This window comes from Callospermophilus lateralis, chromosome 2 (assembly GCF_048772815.1).
Source record: "Callospermophilus lateralis isolate mCalLat2 chromosome 2, mCalLat2.hap1, whole genome shotgun sequence".
NCBI lineage: Eukaryota > Metazoa > Chordata > Mammalia > Rodentia > Sciuridae > Callospermophilus > Callospermophilus lateralis.
The window spans coordinates 163,598,826-163,614,115 of NC_135306.1; the positions used below are offsets into that span (position 1 = coordinate 163,598,826).

Here is a 15,290-nt window from a genome sequence, read left to right on the forward strand (position 1 = left end):
GAAGAACAAAGTGTACAAACAAATGCAACGAAGACGCATACATTCAGGCCAAGCAATCTAAAGATACAAAGACTTAGGTTGGGCACAGAGACCCTTAACACCTATAATCCCAGCTGCTCAGTAGGCTGAGACAGGCTGAAGTTCCAGGCCAGCCTGGGCATTTTACTGAGATCCTGTTTCAAAATAAAATGTAAACAGAATGGGCATTAACTGCAGTGGCAAAGCACTGCCTATCATTTGTAAGCCCCTGGGTTCAATCCCCAACCATACACACACACACACACACACACACAAAAGATACAAAGTCCTACTAAAATACTTGTTTACATCCTTGTGTTTACAGAGTTTTAAATATGGCCAAGGTCAGACACAGAATCTCTCCCTACTTCAAACCTTCCATTTGAAAAATGAAGAAACTGAATACAGAAAAGTGAATTGACTTGTCCATGGCCACACAGTCATACAGCAGTTGAATCAAGACCCAAATTTGACTCACAGGTTGCTGTTTCTTAGACAAACAATATAAATTTTTCCATGTCTAGAATTTTTAAAAACAAAAACACGGAAGCTGTATTGTTTTATTTCATTAGGCAACTTAGGACTAACAAAAGCAATCACAAGAAATAAGTTCCTTAGAAATAACCTCTACTTTTGAAATAACTTCCACTTTTATACCCTCAATACAAGGGAAATAAAATGATATAAACAAACTTGCTCAAGTCTGTATAAACAATGGTTAAAGGTTAAAAATAAAGAATGTAAAGTACAAAAAAAAAGAATAAAAACAATTTACACAGATTTCACAAATTACTGAATTCCTCCACTAACAGAGAATCTCAGATTTGATTTTTAAACATTATATACTATTTACGAAAGTGAAAAAAGAATTTAGCGAGGCCCTAAGCAACTCAGAGAAACCCCATCTCTAAGGGCTGGGAATGTCCCTGGTAAGCCCCTCTGGGTTCAATCCCTGGTACAAAAAAAAAAAAAAAAAAAAGTTGAAAAAAAATGTTAAATACAATTAAAGTCAAGCAAATGCATACAAACACAAAAACCAAGAATGGCAATATAAATATTATAGGATGAAATACAGGGTGAAATACACAAGAATGATACTACTTAATGATAAAAGAAAGATTTAATCATTCTAACTTTTATATAATAAATAATATACCATCAAAGAAAAGCAAAATCAGAAATGCATGGAAAAATTAGGTCTTCACAAAAGATTTAATAAAACTACTTCAGAGCCTCACAGATTAAACAGGCATAAAAAGGATATAAAAAATTTATAATATTATTGACAAGTTCCATTTTAATATATTTGTGTAAAACTTTGTACCTCATATGCTACAAATATTCTCCACTTATATTCTAGGAATGGCTACAAAAAACAATTGTAAATTTCTTTTTCTTTTTGGTGGTGATGGGGGAGAGTATCAGGGACTGAACACAGGGTGCTTAACCACTGAGCCACATCCTCAGTCCCCACTCTATTTATTTATTTGTTTGTTTGTTTGTTTAGAGGCAGGGTCTCACTAAATTGCTTAAGGCCTTTCTAAATTGCTGCGGCTGGCTTTGAACCTGTGATCCTTCTACCTGAACACAGGGTGCTTAACCACTGAGCCACATCCCCAGCCCCCACCCTATTTATTTATTTATTTAGAGGCAGGGTCTCACTAAATTGCTTAAGGCCTTTCTAAATTGCTGAGCCTGGCTTTGAACCTGTGATCCTTCTTCCTCAGTCTCCCAAGTTGCTAGGGAACAGCTGTAGCATGTGACACTACATCTAGTATTTTTTTTTTTTTTTTGTCCTCCACACCTCCACACTTACCCCAGCAGGACTAAGAATTGAACACAGAGCAAGTAGTGGGGATTAGAGGTATGTGCCACCCCCTGTGGCGAAAAAAATTCTTAATGTTCTAAAACAGAGATTTTACATTTTCTTTTACTTTAACCCAATGAAGCAAGAAATCTATAATTAAAAGGACACAGTCAAACAGGTGAGGTGGCACAGGCATCTATAATTCCAGCTACTTGGGAGATGGAAGGCAGAAGGATGAAATTCTGGACCAACCTCCACAATTCAGTGAGACTCTATCTCTAAATAAAATTTTACACAGGACTGAGGCCATAGCTCAGTTGTATAAACTTGTCTAGTATTCCCAAAGCCTTGAGAAGGAACCACTCAACCTTTTTCCAAATTTAAATTACTCAATACGGCACAATGAATTCAACTACTATGTGTAATTATAATGCACCAATAAAAAATTAAATTATTTAAAAACTAAGGTGATATCCAAACTGAAATTACAAATTATTCTAGGAATAAGCAAAAAGTGCAAGATCTGATTTCCAAGTAAACAATACAAAATCAGCCATGCAATACCTTTCCAAAGGTCATTAGTTACACTTCAGATTTCAGGCAAAGCACAGTGGCACATATCTAAAATTCCAGCGACTCAGGAGACTGAGGCAGAAGGACCCCAAGTTCGAGGCCAGCCTCAACCAAAGCAACTTAGCAAGGGCCTGTCTCAAAATAAAAAATAAAAAAGGTCTGGGGATGTACCTCACTGGTAAATTGCCCCTAAGTTCAGTCCCTAACACTAAAAAAAAAAAAAAAAAAAAAAAAAAAAAAAAAAAAAATTACATCATAGATTACAGGGTGATAGTAACACATTTGGAAAACACTAGAATTCCTTTAAAATATCTTTAAAATTATAAATTATAGTATATAGTTCCCTAAAAGTACTATAATGAGAAATATATGGCAATTAATTCCATTTTAGAAAATAAGGAGGAAAGCAACAGCAAAGTTTATAGATAAAATCATGAAAAAGGTAACTATTATAATATTCAATGCAATATAAGCATACTTCAAGTTACATCCACAAACACATACTAAACACAAACTCTCTAAAGGATCTCTTTTGTTTCTAGGCCGTTCCATTTTCTATATCTACAGCAAGAAAACCTGTGGTGTGATTCACATTTTAGAGATGTGTAAGCATGCACGCACATAAACCTCTGTCTCCTCCATCTCTTCCACTTGCCTCAGTGCAGAAAGCTAAGATGTAAAGGATTTAAAAACTGGGCTGAAATGTACCTCACTAGTACAGCACTTGCCTAGCATGTGCCAGGCCCTAAGTCTGATCTCCAACAGTTTTTTTTTTTTAAAAAGCATCCCTTTCAACAATGCTCTAAAATAATACCTCTCAGCCAACAGCTCAGAATAGGCTGAATGTTTTAGAGGATTTAAAAGAATTTCTCATTTGTTGAAATCCTACTGATACTGTCCAAAAATCTGAAACTTCCCAGTATCCATCTGCCCTTCTACAACAGAATAGAATGGAAATCTCAGTAGCTTAAAGCAATCCCGAGGATGACCAGTTCTTTACTTCCAACACCAAAATCAACTTCATGAACAAATACACATTCTTTGCACAATGAAAAACCCCTACTCTTTGTTTTATAATATTAAGATTCAGAAAAATACAAGTTTTGTGGCCTTAAGAAAAGATAAGAAAACATTACCATTGTTTAATATAAGTCTTAATATCTTGACTTCTCAGCCAAGGGCATTAAAACTGAGATTTAACAGATTTAAATTTTAACAAATTTTCCTAGAATGAATAGTAGCTTATTCTTTTCATTGATTAACTTAGAACAACATGATATGAATATTGTAGAAGACTGAGGATATACCTCTACATAGCAAAAAAAAAAAAAAATATTTTTTCAGAGAACCAAAGCACAAATAGTATATATTTAAGAGATAATTGAGAAAAAAATACAAAAAATGAAAATCTTCCCAGACCTTAAGTGTTTCATCCTTTCCCTGGGGAAACTTGTGAACAGAGAAAAACTTCTAGTCATATCCTGATAAATGTTCCCATTTCCAATGATAAGTGAATGCTACAAGCATACAAACAGAAAAGTTATTTCTGCAGAACAGAAACCTGAGGAACTCTGGGCCTCAAACATGCTAGCAAACACTCACACTAAGTTACATTCTTGATTATTTTAAGACAGGGTCTCATCAAGTTGCAGAGACTGGCCCAGAACTTGTGATTCTACTGCCTCAGCTTCCAGACTACCTGAGGTTACAGGGGTGTTCCACCACACCCAGCTCACATTTGGTTGTTTTAAATAAGGACACTAGCTGGGCATGGTGGCACATGTCTATAATCTCAGCAGCTCAGGAGGGGGAGGCAGGAGGATCACAAGTTCAAAGCCAACCTCAGCAACTTAGGGAGGCCTTAAGCAACTCAGTGAGACTCTGTCTCAAAAAAAAAAAAAAAAAAAAAAAAAAAAATTTATATATATATAAAGGGGTTGGGGATATGGTTCAGTGTTAAAGCGCCCCTGGGTTGAATCCCTGGGAGGTGGAGGGGAAGAAGAGGAAGAAGAAAGAAGAGAAAATGAATAATTTTAAGATTAAATCCCAGTAGAAAAAAAGAACACAGAAAAAAAAAATAAAATACATCTACATAGCAAAAGACACTTGATATAAAAGGAGAGAGTTGTTTTGCTAACATTAACAGTTCATGGCCAAGGGCTGGGGTTGTGGCCCAGTGGTGGAGTGCTCACCTAGCATGCATGAGGCACTGAGTTTGATCCTCAGCACTACATAAATATAAAATAAAGATATTGTGTCCACCTAAAACTAAGAAATAAATATTAAAAAAAAAAGAGTCCATGGCCAAAATGTATACTGTCCTAACCTATTTTTATCAATAGTTCCCTTTCAAAATATCTGGCTACAAAATTAGAAGGTTTTCTCTTTATACCCTAGATACATGTATGACTGCACATATGGTGCAATTCCACATCATGTACAATCAGAGAAATGAAAAGTTGTACTCCATTTGTGTACAATGAATTGAAATGCATTCTGCTGTTATATATAACTAATTAGAACAAATTTAAAAATAAAAAATTGCAAGTGGAAAAAAAATTTTTCTCTTTAAACAGAGAGGAAGTAAGCCCAACTTGATGCCTCAACTTGATTCCTTGAAGCATAAATTCATTCAATACCCAGATAAGGTGATTAAAAACTCTACATCTCATTAGCATAACCAAGTAGTTACGTTCTGTCAACAACAGATGTATATACAACTGTAATCCCATAAGATTAGACTGCCTAGTGGGGCTGGGGATATGGCTCAATGATTAAGCACTCCCAATTCAAAAACCCCAGTAAGAAAATGGGGGAAAAAAAAGAGAGAGAGATCATCAAAAGTTTCCACTGTATCCTGAATGTTTATTTATTAGACTGAATTCTACATCAAGAACTTCTCAATCATTTATCATCATGGAGTCAATTATCAATTATCTCATTTCAATTATTAAATTGTCCCCTAGTAAGTCAATGATAGTCCCCATCATCTCCATTTTTTTTTTTTTTTAATTCCTTACTTTCTGGAAATACAAGATGAGCCTGTAGTGTCTTGTATTACAAGACCCTCGAAAATACAAGATACTACAGGCTCATCTTGTATTTCTTCCTACCACAACCGTAGAATCAGACATTTCTCTAAAAGTTCCTTCTATTAGAGAATGGTATTTAGAAACCAAGATCTGGTGCTAGTTGGTCTCAATTCTAACAAGGTGTCACTGTTTCTGGGCCCTGTGAATGGAAATGGAAGAAAAATGTATACAGGGGGCTGGGATTGTGGCTCAGTGGTGGAGTGCTTGCCTTGCATGTTTGAGGCCCTGGGTTCCATCCCCAGCACCATGTAAAAATAAACAAATAAAAATGAAGATATTGTGCTCATCTACAACTAAAAAAAAAAATGAAAAGAAAAATGTATACATGTGTGCATGTGCATCCACATACCTGTACTGTATTTCTGTATCTACATACTTTTAAAAGGTTAAACCAATATCTCCAATTTCAGTCAAACAACAGAGTTCATTGTCACATTCACCCTTTCCACGTTTATAGCTCCTTTCCTCCAACAGTGAGAACCTGCTCCCATTTTTCAAAATATGTTTACTTATTTGCTAATCTCAGTACAGAAAAATACACACAATTGCAAACTCATGCCTCTGTAACCAAAAAAAAAAAAAAAAAAAAACCAACTATCAACTACAGTTCAACCTTTGCTTCAAGTTCTTTTTGTCTTTATCCTGAGGACATAGTACAAATACTGGGTTCAGAAGTTATCTAAATAAGGTTCAGATCATTTGTTTGTATTTCACATAACACTTATTTCCTTCATCACCTGACTCTATTGCTATGTTTGCTATTTATATACAGTATGTAAAACATTAACATGGTTCCAAAAGTCAAAAGGATCACTGTTCCCATTTCTTCTTCCACCTCATTCCTACTCACTCTCTCCAGGTAACCAATTTTATCATCAATCACTCATGTATTCTTCTTGTTTTAGTTTTGTCCCCATAAACAAATACATATGTATTTTCTTATTTCCTCTTCTTTTCTACAGTATTTATTAAAGCCTCCTGTTTAATCATTTCCCACTTTAGTTTTTTCACTGAACTATGTACCTTAGAAAGCACTCCATACTTCAAGACCTTTCTCATTCTTTATTACAGCTGAATAATGCTCCAGTGGGTGAATATATCATGTTATTCAACTCCCCCTACCTAGTAGGTTGCTTCTAATTTTTGCAAGTACAAACAATGCCACAACCTTGTGCCTATTGTTTTCACACTGTTGGAAATATATCTTGAGGGTAAAATACTAGATTTGGGATTGTTGAGCCAAAAGGTTAATATAAATATTACCTCATGTCTCCTAATGTAATGCACTGAGAACACAGCATTTGTTATTCTTGCCCCCCCAAAACACATAACCTGAACTTAATCACAAAGAAACAGTAGTCAATAAAAATTAAGGAGACTCTACAAATAACTAATTTGTACTCTTTTTTTTTTAGTTGTAGTTGGACTCAATATCTTTATTTATTGATTTTTATGTGGTGCTGAGGATCGAACCCAGGCCTCTCACGTGCTAGGGAGCGCTCTACCGCTGAGCCACAACCCCAGCCCTAATTTGTACTCTAAGAAACTAAAAAACTCTTCCAAATTAAAGAAGAAATGGATATAAAATGCATCATATAATCTTCTTATAAAGGCCATTATTGGGACAATTGGCAAAATCCAAAAAACAAAATCCACAAATTAGGTAATAGTAATATATTAATGTTAACTTCTGGTTTCGGTTTACTGTATGGTGTTTATTGTAAGCAAATGTCCTTGTTCTTAGAAAATAACAACAGAGGTCTTTAAGGATGGAGGCGGGGAACATGTCAACTTACAAGCCAATGGGTTTTTTTTAATGTGTTTAGATTGGAAGCATAAAGCAAATATAGTAAAATGCTGGCATTTGAGAAATGTAGGTTAACTTTTTTACAAAAGGATCATCAGATATTATTTTAACACTTAACATTCATAATTCCAGTACTCCCTTGACACATACTGGGTACTGAACCCAGAGATGCACTACCACAAGCTACATTTTTTATTTTGAGACAAGGTCTCACCAAATTGCAGAAGGCTGGCATAGAACTTGTGATCCTCCTGCCTCAGCCTCCCAAATCACTGAAATTGCATGCCTGTGCAAACACATGCGCGCGCGCGCGCACACACACACACAGTTTAAAATCAAGAGATTCAACTTAAAATTTCCTTTCTGCTTTCTCTGACAAAAGCAGTCAACCTCTGTAAGAAAATGTTCTTCCCTGAGTGCCTAGAATGTATATCCCTGCATAGTCTGCAGGGCCATTTCAACTGTTATCAAAACAAATAAATCTCTAATATTACTACCACTGGGAGAGTATCTTTTCAATGCTAACATTTCATTTGTAAATTACTTTCAAAAAATGTTAAAAAAAACTTGCAAAAAATAAGTCATGAGTTTCAAATTCACAGATAAAAATTAACAGTATATCTGGAGGCTAAGGCAGGAGGATGGAGAGTTCAAAGCCAGGCTCAGCAAAAGCAAGGTGCTAAGCAACTCAGTGAGACCCTGTCTCTAAATAAAATACAGAAGTATTTTCTAATTGAAAAAGTGTCTTCAAGACGTAGAAATGGGAAGCTGGAACTCATTGGCAGAGCACTTGCCTAGCACTGTGTGAGACACTGGGTTCAATCCTTAGTACCACGTAAAACTGAATAAACTTTAAAAAAAATTTTTTAAAGAAAGGTAAACTTTGAAAAAAGAAGTAGAGGCCGGGACTGTGGTTCAGTGGTTGAGCACTTGCCTCACGTGTGTGAGGTACTGGGTTTGATCCTCAGCAACACATAAAAATAAATAAACAAAAATAAAGATATTTTTTAAAATACTGATGAGAAAAAATATATATAGTGCTAATTGAGAAGTGTTAAAAATTAAAAATAAAATAAAAAGACATAGAAATGGAATGACAATTCAGGAATTTAAACTCACAACCTTGACACATGAATCAAGTAACTATTAACACAAATAAGGGAGTCCTGAAATCTCTCCAGGATCTCTGCTCCCAAGGGGGAAAAAAAAAAAAAAAAAAACAATACTCTGCAAAAGATAAACTCTAGGTAAATAGTAATGTTTGAATCAAGTCAAGACTAACAGGTTTTAAGACTGACTAAAATTCAAGATGTGAGAAATTAGCTAACCCCTACAGAGTTCAAACATAACAAACTGCTCAATAAAAAGTTTGGATGCTAAAAAAATAGAAACTGGAGCTGGGGACAGTGGCATACACCTGTAATCCCAGATCCTCAGGAGGCTACAGAGTTCAAACATAACAAACTGCTCAATAAAAAGTTTGGATGCTAAAAAAATAGAAACTGGAGCTGGGGACAGTGGCATACACCTGTAATCCCAGATCCTCAGGAGGCTGAGGCAGGAGGAGCCCAAATTCAAGGCCAACCTGAGTAATTTAGAAAAACCCTATCTCAAAATAAAATAAAAGAGCTGTAGATATAGCTCAGTGGTAGAGCACCCCCAATTCAATCCCCAATATAGGGGAGGAGAAAAAAAAACACAAGAAACTGAGAACATCTAACTTTAAAACATGTAATATTCTCTTCTCCAAATTTTCAGAAGCACTAATTCAAAATCCAATGATTAGTTCATTTTTTTTTTTTTTTTGTCCTAGTAATTTAACCCCAGGGGGACCTGGCACATGCTAATAATTAGTACATGTTCTACCACTGAGCTACATCCCAGTCCCATCATTTCTTAAAATTAATTCCCCACACACAAAAAAAAAAGTTTCACAACTCAAAATTAAATCAATATTCATCACCTAAATACAAGACAGAAATGAGAAGGAGGAGGTATATGGGTTTGGGGTGGGAAGGGTAGTCAAAACTTAATAGACTAGATTATGAGTTAAGGAAAAATGAAAAATTACAAATTTTGTTTTGGAAGAACATCAAGATATAGAAGTAAGAATAGCAAAGAAAACCAGATAACAATCATCAGTTACTTACTCAGTAGATGGCACTGTACTAAATGATTTGCAAGCATTTATTTTATTTACTCCAAAAATCCTATGGGTACTGTTTATTCTGCCTTTTCAAATGGGGAACTGAGGTTAAGAGAACCTAAGAATCTTGACCACAGTAAGAATTTCAAAGATGCAGAGATCTGTTCAACCAAACCAATATTTTATGGAGAATTGAAGTCATGAAGAATTTAAGGGAGTCTGAGAGACTACCAGAGTGATCTGGTTAGGGAGTCTAAGAATTCAAATATGTGGTAATACATATCTGTGATCCAAATGACTTGGGAGGCTGGGTTAGGAGGATCGAAAGTCTAACATCAGGGTCAACAATTTAGCAAGACTTTATCTCAAAATTAACTAAAAGGACTAGGGATGTAGCTTAGCTCAATGGTAAAGCACCCCTGGGTTAAATTTCCAGTACTGGGAAGAAAAAAAAAAAAAAAAGACCCCAATATCAAACTATCTCTCCCTTCCACTCTGTACAATGTCAAAATTATGTTCTAACTGGAATTTACTCATCATTTAGATATTCTATTATCAAGAGAACTTAAAAATGTTTTTCAAAAGAACCTATAAACATCAGAAACAGGAAGTTCACGTAACTCTTAATAACAATACTTTACACTTTATCACATACACTATGGGTTTTTTTTGTTGTTGTTTGTTTTGTTTTTTTTGGGGGGGAGAGGGGGTTAGGGATTGAACCCAGGAGCACTTAACCACTGACCTACATCCCCAGTCCTTTTTATTCTAAGACAGGGTCTCCTTAAATTGCTTAGGGTCTGGGTCTCACTAAGTTGTTGAGGCTGACCTTGAGCAATCTGCCATCCTCAGCATCACTGGTATTACAAGTATGTGCAACCTCACCCAGCTGTTGCATTCATTTTTAAAGCAGAAAAGGCAGCCAGGCACAATGGTACATGCCTGTAATCCCAGCAATTTGGGAGGCTGAAGCAGAAGGATTCCAAATTCAAGTCCAGCCACAGCAATTTAGCAAGACCCTGTTTCAAACTAAAAAGAGTTGGGGATGTAGCTCAGTGACAGAGCACCCTGTGTTCAAAAGCCCTCCCCCCAGGGGAAGGAGGTTGGAAAACGCATTTCAATTTATTATTTTGATTTCCTAATTTTACAGCTCTTCATATACACCAAAGACAACAACTAAATCTAAGGTCAAAGAAAGCGCTACAAGAGGGGCTGGGTTTGTGGTTTGGCAGTAGAGTGCTCGCCTAGCACATGTGCAGTGCTGGGTTCAATCCTCAGCACCACATATAAATAAATAAATAAAAGGTATTGTGTCCAACTACAACTAAAAAAAATACAAAAATAAAAAAGGAGAGGGGGAGTTACAAGAGAAGTTGTTTTTAAATTTGCCATTTCCAAATGCCATTTCCAAATAGAAGGTGGGCGATGTAGCACAGTGGTGTAGGAGCTACTGGGTTTGATTGCCTGCACTACAATAAATAAATAACAGAATAGAAAACATATATTGAAACATATAAAAACAATGTAATATTTCCAAAGGCTTTAAAAAATATATAGAAACCAGCACAGTGACCCATGCCTATAATTCCAGCTACTCAAGAGGATCACAAACTTGAGGCCAGCCTGGGAAACTTGGTAAGGCCTTTTCTCAAAACTAAAATTAAATAAATGGCACGGTGGCGCATGCCTGTAATCCGGGAGGGAGACTGAGACAGGAGGCTCTCGAGTTCAAACCAGCCTCAGCAATTTAGGGAGGCGCTAAGCAACTCAGTGAGACCCTATCTCTAAATAAAATACAAAATAGGGCTGGGGATGTGGCTCAATGGTTCAGTGCCCCTGAGTTCAATTCCCAATACCAAAAAAAAAAAAAAAAAAAAAAAAAAACCTAAAATTTAAAAAAAAAAAAAAGACCAATTTGTGCCACCCTAATCTATCTATAACTGATTTACAAAGAGAACTTCCTTGTTTAAAATGATTATTCTTCTGCTCTCTCTTCTCCCTCCAGTTTCTACTAATTATAATAGAATGAATTTTAACTCCCCAGTGTCAGACAATAAATAGCAGCTCTGTTAATATAGACGATAAACACTTCAATTACATAATCTAAGAATAATTTAATGCCAGGCTCAATGGCACACCCCTTCAATCCCAGCCAGCAACTCAGGAGGTTAAGTGAAAGGATGGCAAGTGATTGCAAATTTGTGGTCAGCCTTGGCAATTTAGCGTGATCCTGTTTCAAAACACAAAATAAAAAGAGCTAGAGATGTAGCTCAATGGTAGAGTATCCCTGGGTTCAATCCCCAATAGCCAAAATAATAATAACAATAATAAAAACATCAACATATGTAGTCTTACTATGAACTAGACATTGTTCTAAGCCTTGGCATGTTAACTCATTTTAATTTTCACAACTGGATGTTGTACATTGTATTTCCCCAGTTTACAAAAGAGGAAAGGTGAGGTACTAAGAAGTTAAGTAACTTGTCTGAGATTACCCATGGACCAAATGGCATAGTTAGGTCTCTATTCTCTTCTCCAGAAAGCCTAAACTTCATAGCCTATATGGTCCTATTTCACTCCCACCATCCCCATCTGCCTCCTCTCTCCATGCTAACACATCGTCATCCTCATACTCCCGTATAACATTTCCAGTCTTCCTACTAAACTACACAGTGCATTTTTTCCCCTTTTGGGGTGCTGGGGATAGAATCAGGGTCTTTAACATGCTAGGTTAGCACTACCACTAAGCTACACTCCTAGACCCACACACAGTGTTTCATTAATTCTCCCCAAATTGGCTTTTCCAAATCTGAATTCCCTTTGAATTTAAGAATGTTTCAGAACTGAAAATACACTTATAAAAATGCCTACCATTAACAAAGCACATACTACATGCTAGGTAGAAAATTAAGATCTTTCTTATAATTTAGAAGTTATACAGAATGTGTAATCAAACCTATTTTACTGACAAGAAAATTGAGGCTCAGAGAAGCTAATATTTGGCAGTGTTCTCACAGCCTGCAAAACAACAAGGCAAAAGATACAAGCTCATGTGTGTATGACAAAAAGTCCATACTTTATATAATAATGTTGAATGTGTGTGTGTGTGTGTGTGTATTATATATAGGTCTTTTTCATGCATATCTTTATCTGATATCATCTACCACATTCAGATACTATACTACTCATAAAGGAAGTATTTCTTTAACAAATGAATTCTACAAAATCATTAGGAAGATAACAATTACCATCATCTTAATGGTTTCTAATACTATTTCCAAAACCAAAAGTTCCAATATCTTGTTTAAATAAATAACTTATAGATCCAATTACTTTCAGATGATCCCTTCCTCAAACAAATTTAAATGTTTGGGTTTAAATTTTAACTAACATTAGTCACTGATACTGGAACCCAGATTGCCCTCCCATTTCTGGACTCCCTCCAACACCAACCATCAATCTAGTCATGAAGGAAAAGGGTTGTATAAATTATTTTGCTTTGCTATCAGTTACTTAAAAGTCTCTCTTGGCCCTGGGGAAATAGCGACGTGACAGCATCCCTGATTTTGTCTGCTAAACTCAGACCAATCTCACCTCTTACTCAGTGTGATTTTTTTTAAACTCACTAATGAGCATGCTGTAAAGGCTCATTACATATCTTTCTGGACACAAAGGTTTTAGCAGCGATTTTTAATTCCATGGGATATTATAGCAGTAATTACCGTTCATTTATTCAATGACAAAAGTGATACATTTATGTTACCGTACTTGGCATTTTAATGTCACTACAAATATTATAGGTTTTAATGAAATAGCTATTTAACCCAATTAACGACAAATGGGTGGAACAAGAATCAGAAAAAATATTTTGTCATCAGTACTCTTGGCACAGTAAAAAATATCTTTGTTACCTGGTAGAGCAGGGTACCTTCGTTCTCTGGCAGCATATGCCACACCTTTTAGGTTGACAAAAGCAGAGAGAAGATATCTGGGTTTTCTTTTTTAAAAAAATCTCTAAAAAGATTACTCAAACCTCTCACCAAAAGCAATTTCTAAGAATGAAGAATTCCACCTCCCCTCCCTTTTAAAAAAAAAAAAAAAAAAAAACACAACCCGACTTTTCCTCCTCCAGCGCGGGGTGGGGGTGGGGGAGCGAGTGGTTAGAATAGGGAACGCACGACTCCCACATCTCCTAGCCTAGCTCAAGCCAAACTTCACCTTGGCAAGGCGAGAAGCAGGAAGGCACCAGGAATTCCTAGGAAACGGTCTCACCCCTATCAAGGCACATTTTTAACTTCCTCGAAGCCACCATTTCCCTGGGGCATTACAAACACTCCCACCCGGACATATTACCTAAGAGATTACTTGTGAGGAAAGCGCAAACACACACAAAGAAAAACACACCGCTTGAAGCGGGCAGCTCCGGCTCGAACCGCGCAGAGCCGCGACCAAGTGGCCACCGCGCTCGCACCGACGGCGCCGGAGGCGACGGCGTGCGGCTGAGAAGCAGCGCGCGGGGCTCGGGCTCCCGAACGCGCCCAACGCCGGGGCCCTCAGGGCAGGAAGCCCGGCTCCGAGGCGCTGCCGCTCCCGTGGGTCTCCGGCCTCAGTCGAAGCGATAAGGTGGAACGGCGCTTCCCACCCTGCCAGCTCCGCCCTCCCGGCCACATTCCTGAGAAGCCCGATTCTCAGGACGCCGCGCCGGGCGCCGGGCAGGCAGGGGCGCGGCGCCGCGGCCGCAGGGTAGGAGCGCAGAGCCGGCCCGGCGCCCGCAGCCCGCCCACCCCCGACCCGCGCGGTGCCTCCGGGGCGGGGTCGCAGCGGCCGCCCCGCCACAGGTATCGCAAGCCCCCGCCCGCCGCCGCCCCGGTGCCCCCGTAGGCCCGCTCCAGGCACCTGGATGAACTGGATGGTGAGCGCCGACTTGCCCACGCCGCCCCCGCCGACCACCACGAGCCGGTACTTCTCCTGGCCGGAGCCGTCTCGCCAGCCGGCCGCGGCCATGGGGACGCCGCGGAGCCCAGCCCGGCCGCGCCGCGCTGCGCCGCGCCGAGCCGCCGCCGCCCGCCCTAGGCCCGGCTTCGGGGACGTGTGCGGACGGCGGGCTGCGGGCGAGCGGCCGGGCGGGGGTCCCGAGCGCCCGGAGCTGCCAGGAAGGACTCTCGGCGCGGCAGCGCAAGCCCCGGGGCTGACTTGGTGCCGCCCGAGGCGCGGAGAAGCCGACAGAGCGCAGGGGTCAGGGGCTGCAGCGGCCGAGGACTCGCTCCTCTACGCTTCTCCGCAGCGCCTGCGGAACGCAGCCTCCAGCGCCGCTACAAATGGCCGTCTGGGGGCCGGGCTGCCGGGCCGAGGTGCTGCATATGCATGAGGGGGCGGGGCGCGGCCGCGCCCGTCTGGGCTGAGATTCCCCAGTCGACCCCACAGACGTGCCGCTTCAGCCCTGGCCGGTGAATGCAGGCGTTGAGTATGGCAGAGTGTTAAGCGGCAGTGGGAGAAAGACTGTAAGACGGTGTGTGACCATAATTGTATATGTCAGGGATTGTGTGGATGAAAAACACAACATGTGACAGCGAATGTGAAAAATAGAACTGTTGTCATATTAACTCAACTTGAAGGAGAGTAAATATTCTGCTTTACGAGTGCAGATGGTGACTATACTTGTGTAAAAAACAGTATGTGGCAGTGATTGTGGATTAGAATTGTCACGGTAATTGAGTGTGTGATGGACTAGTGGTGGTGACAGCATGTAAGGAATGTGACAATGACTGAGCATGGGGAATAAATCATAGTGATTGAGTTTGCATGGACAAGAATGAAAATGACGGGTTTTGTGTGTATCAGTACAGT

The 15,290-nt window shown here is 38.9% G+C and overlaps 1 protein-coding gene across 1 annotated transcript in view; it reads right to left on the minus strand.

Moving 5' to 3' along the window:
* Positions 1–14,750, minus strand: part of Rras2 (RAS related 2) — an 81,325-nt gene extending 66,575 nt beyond the window's left edge. The window contains exon 1 of the mRNA XM_076844224.1: positions 14,340–14,750. Within this exon, the coding sequence (XP_076700339.1) occupies positions 14,340–14,447 (108 nt within the window). The 5' untranslated portion in view covers positions 14,448–14,750. The remainder of the gene's footprint in view (positions 1–14,339) is intronic.
* Between the last annotated feature and the right edge of the window lie 540 nt (positions 14,751–15,290).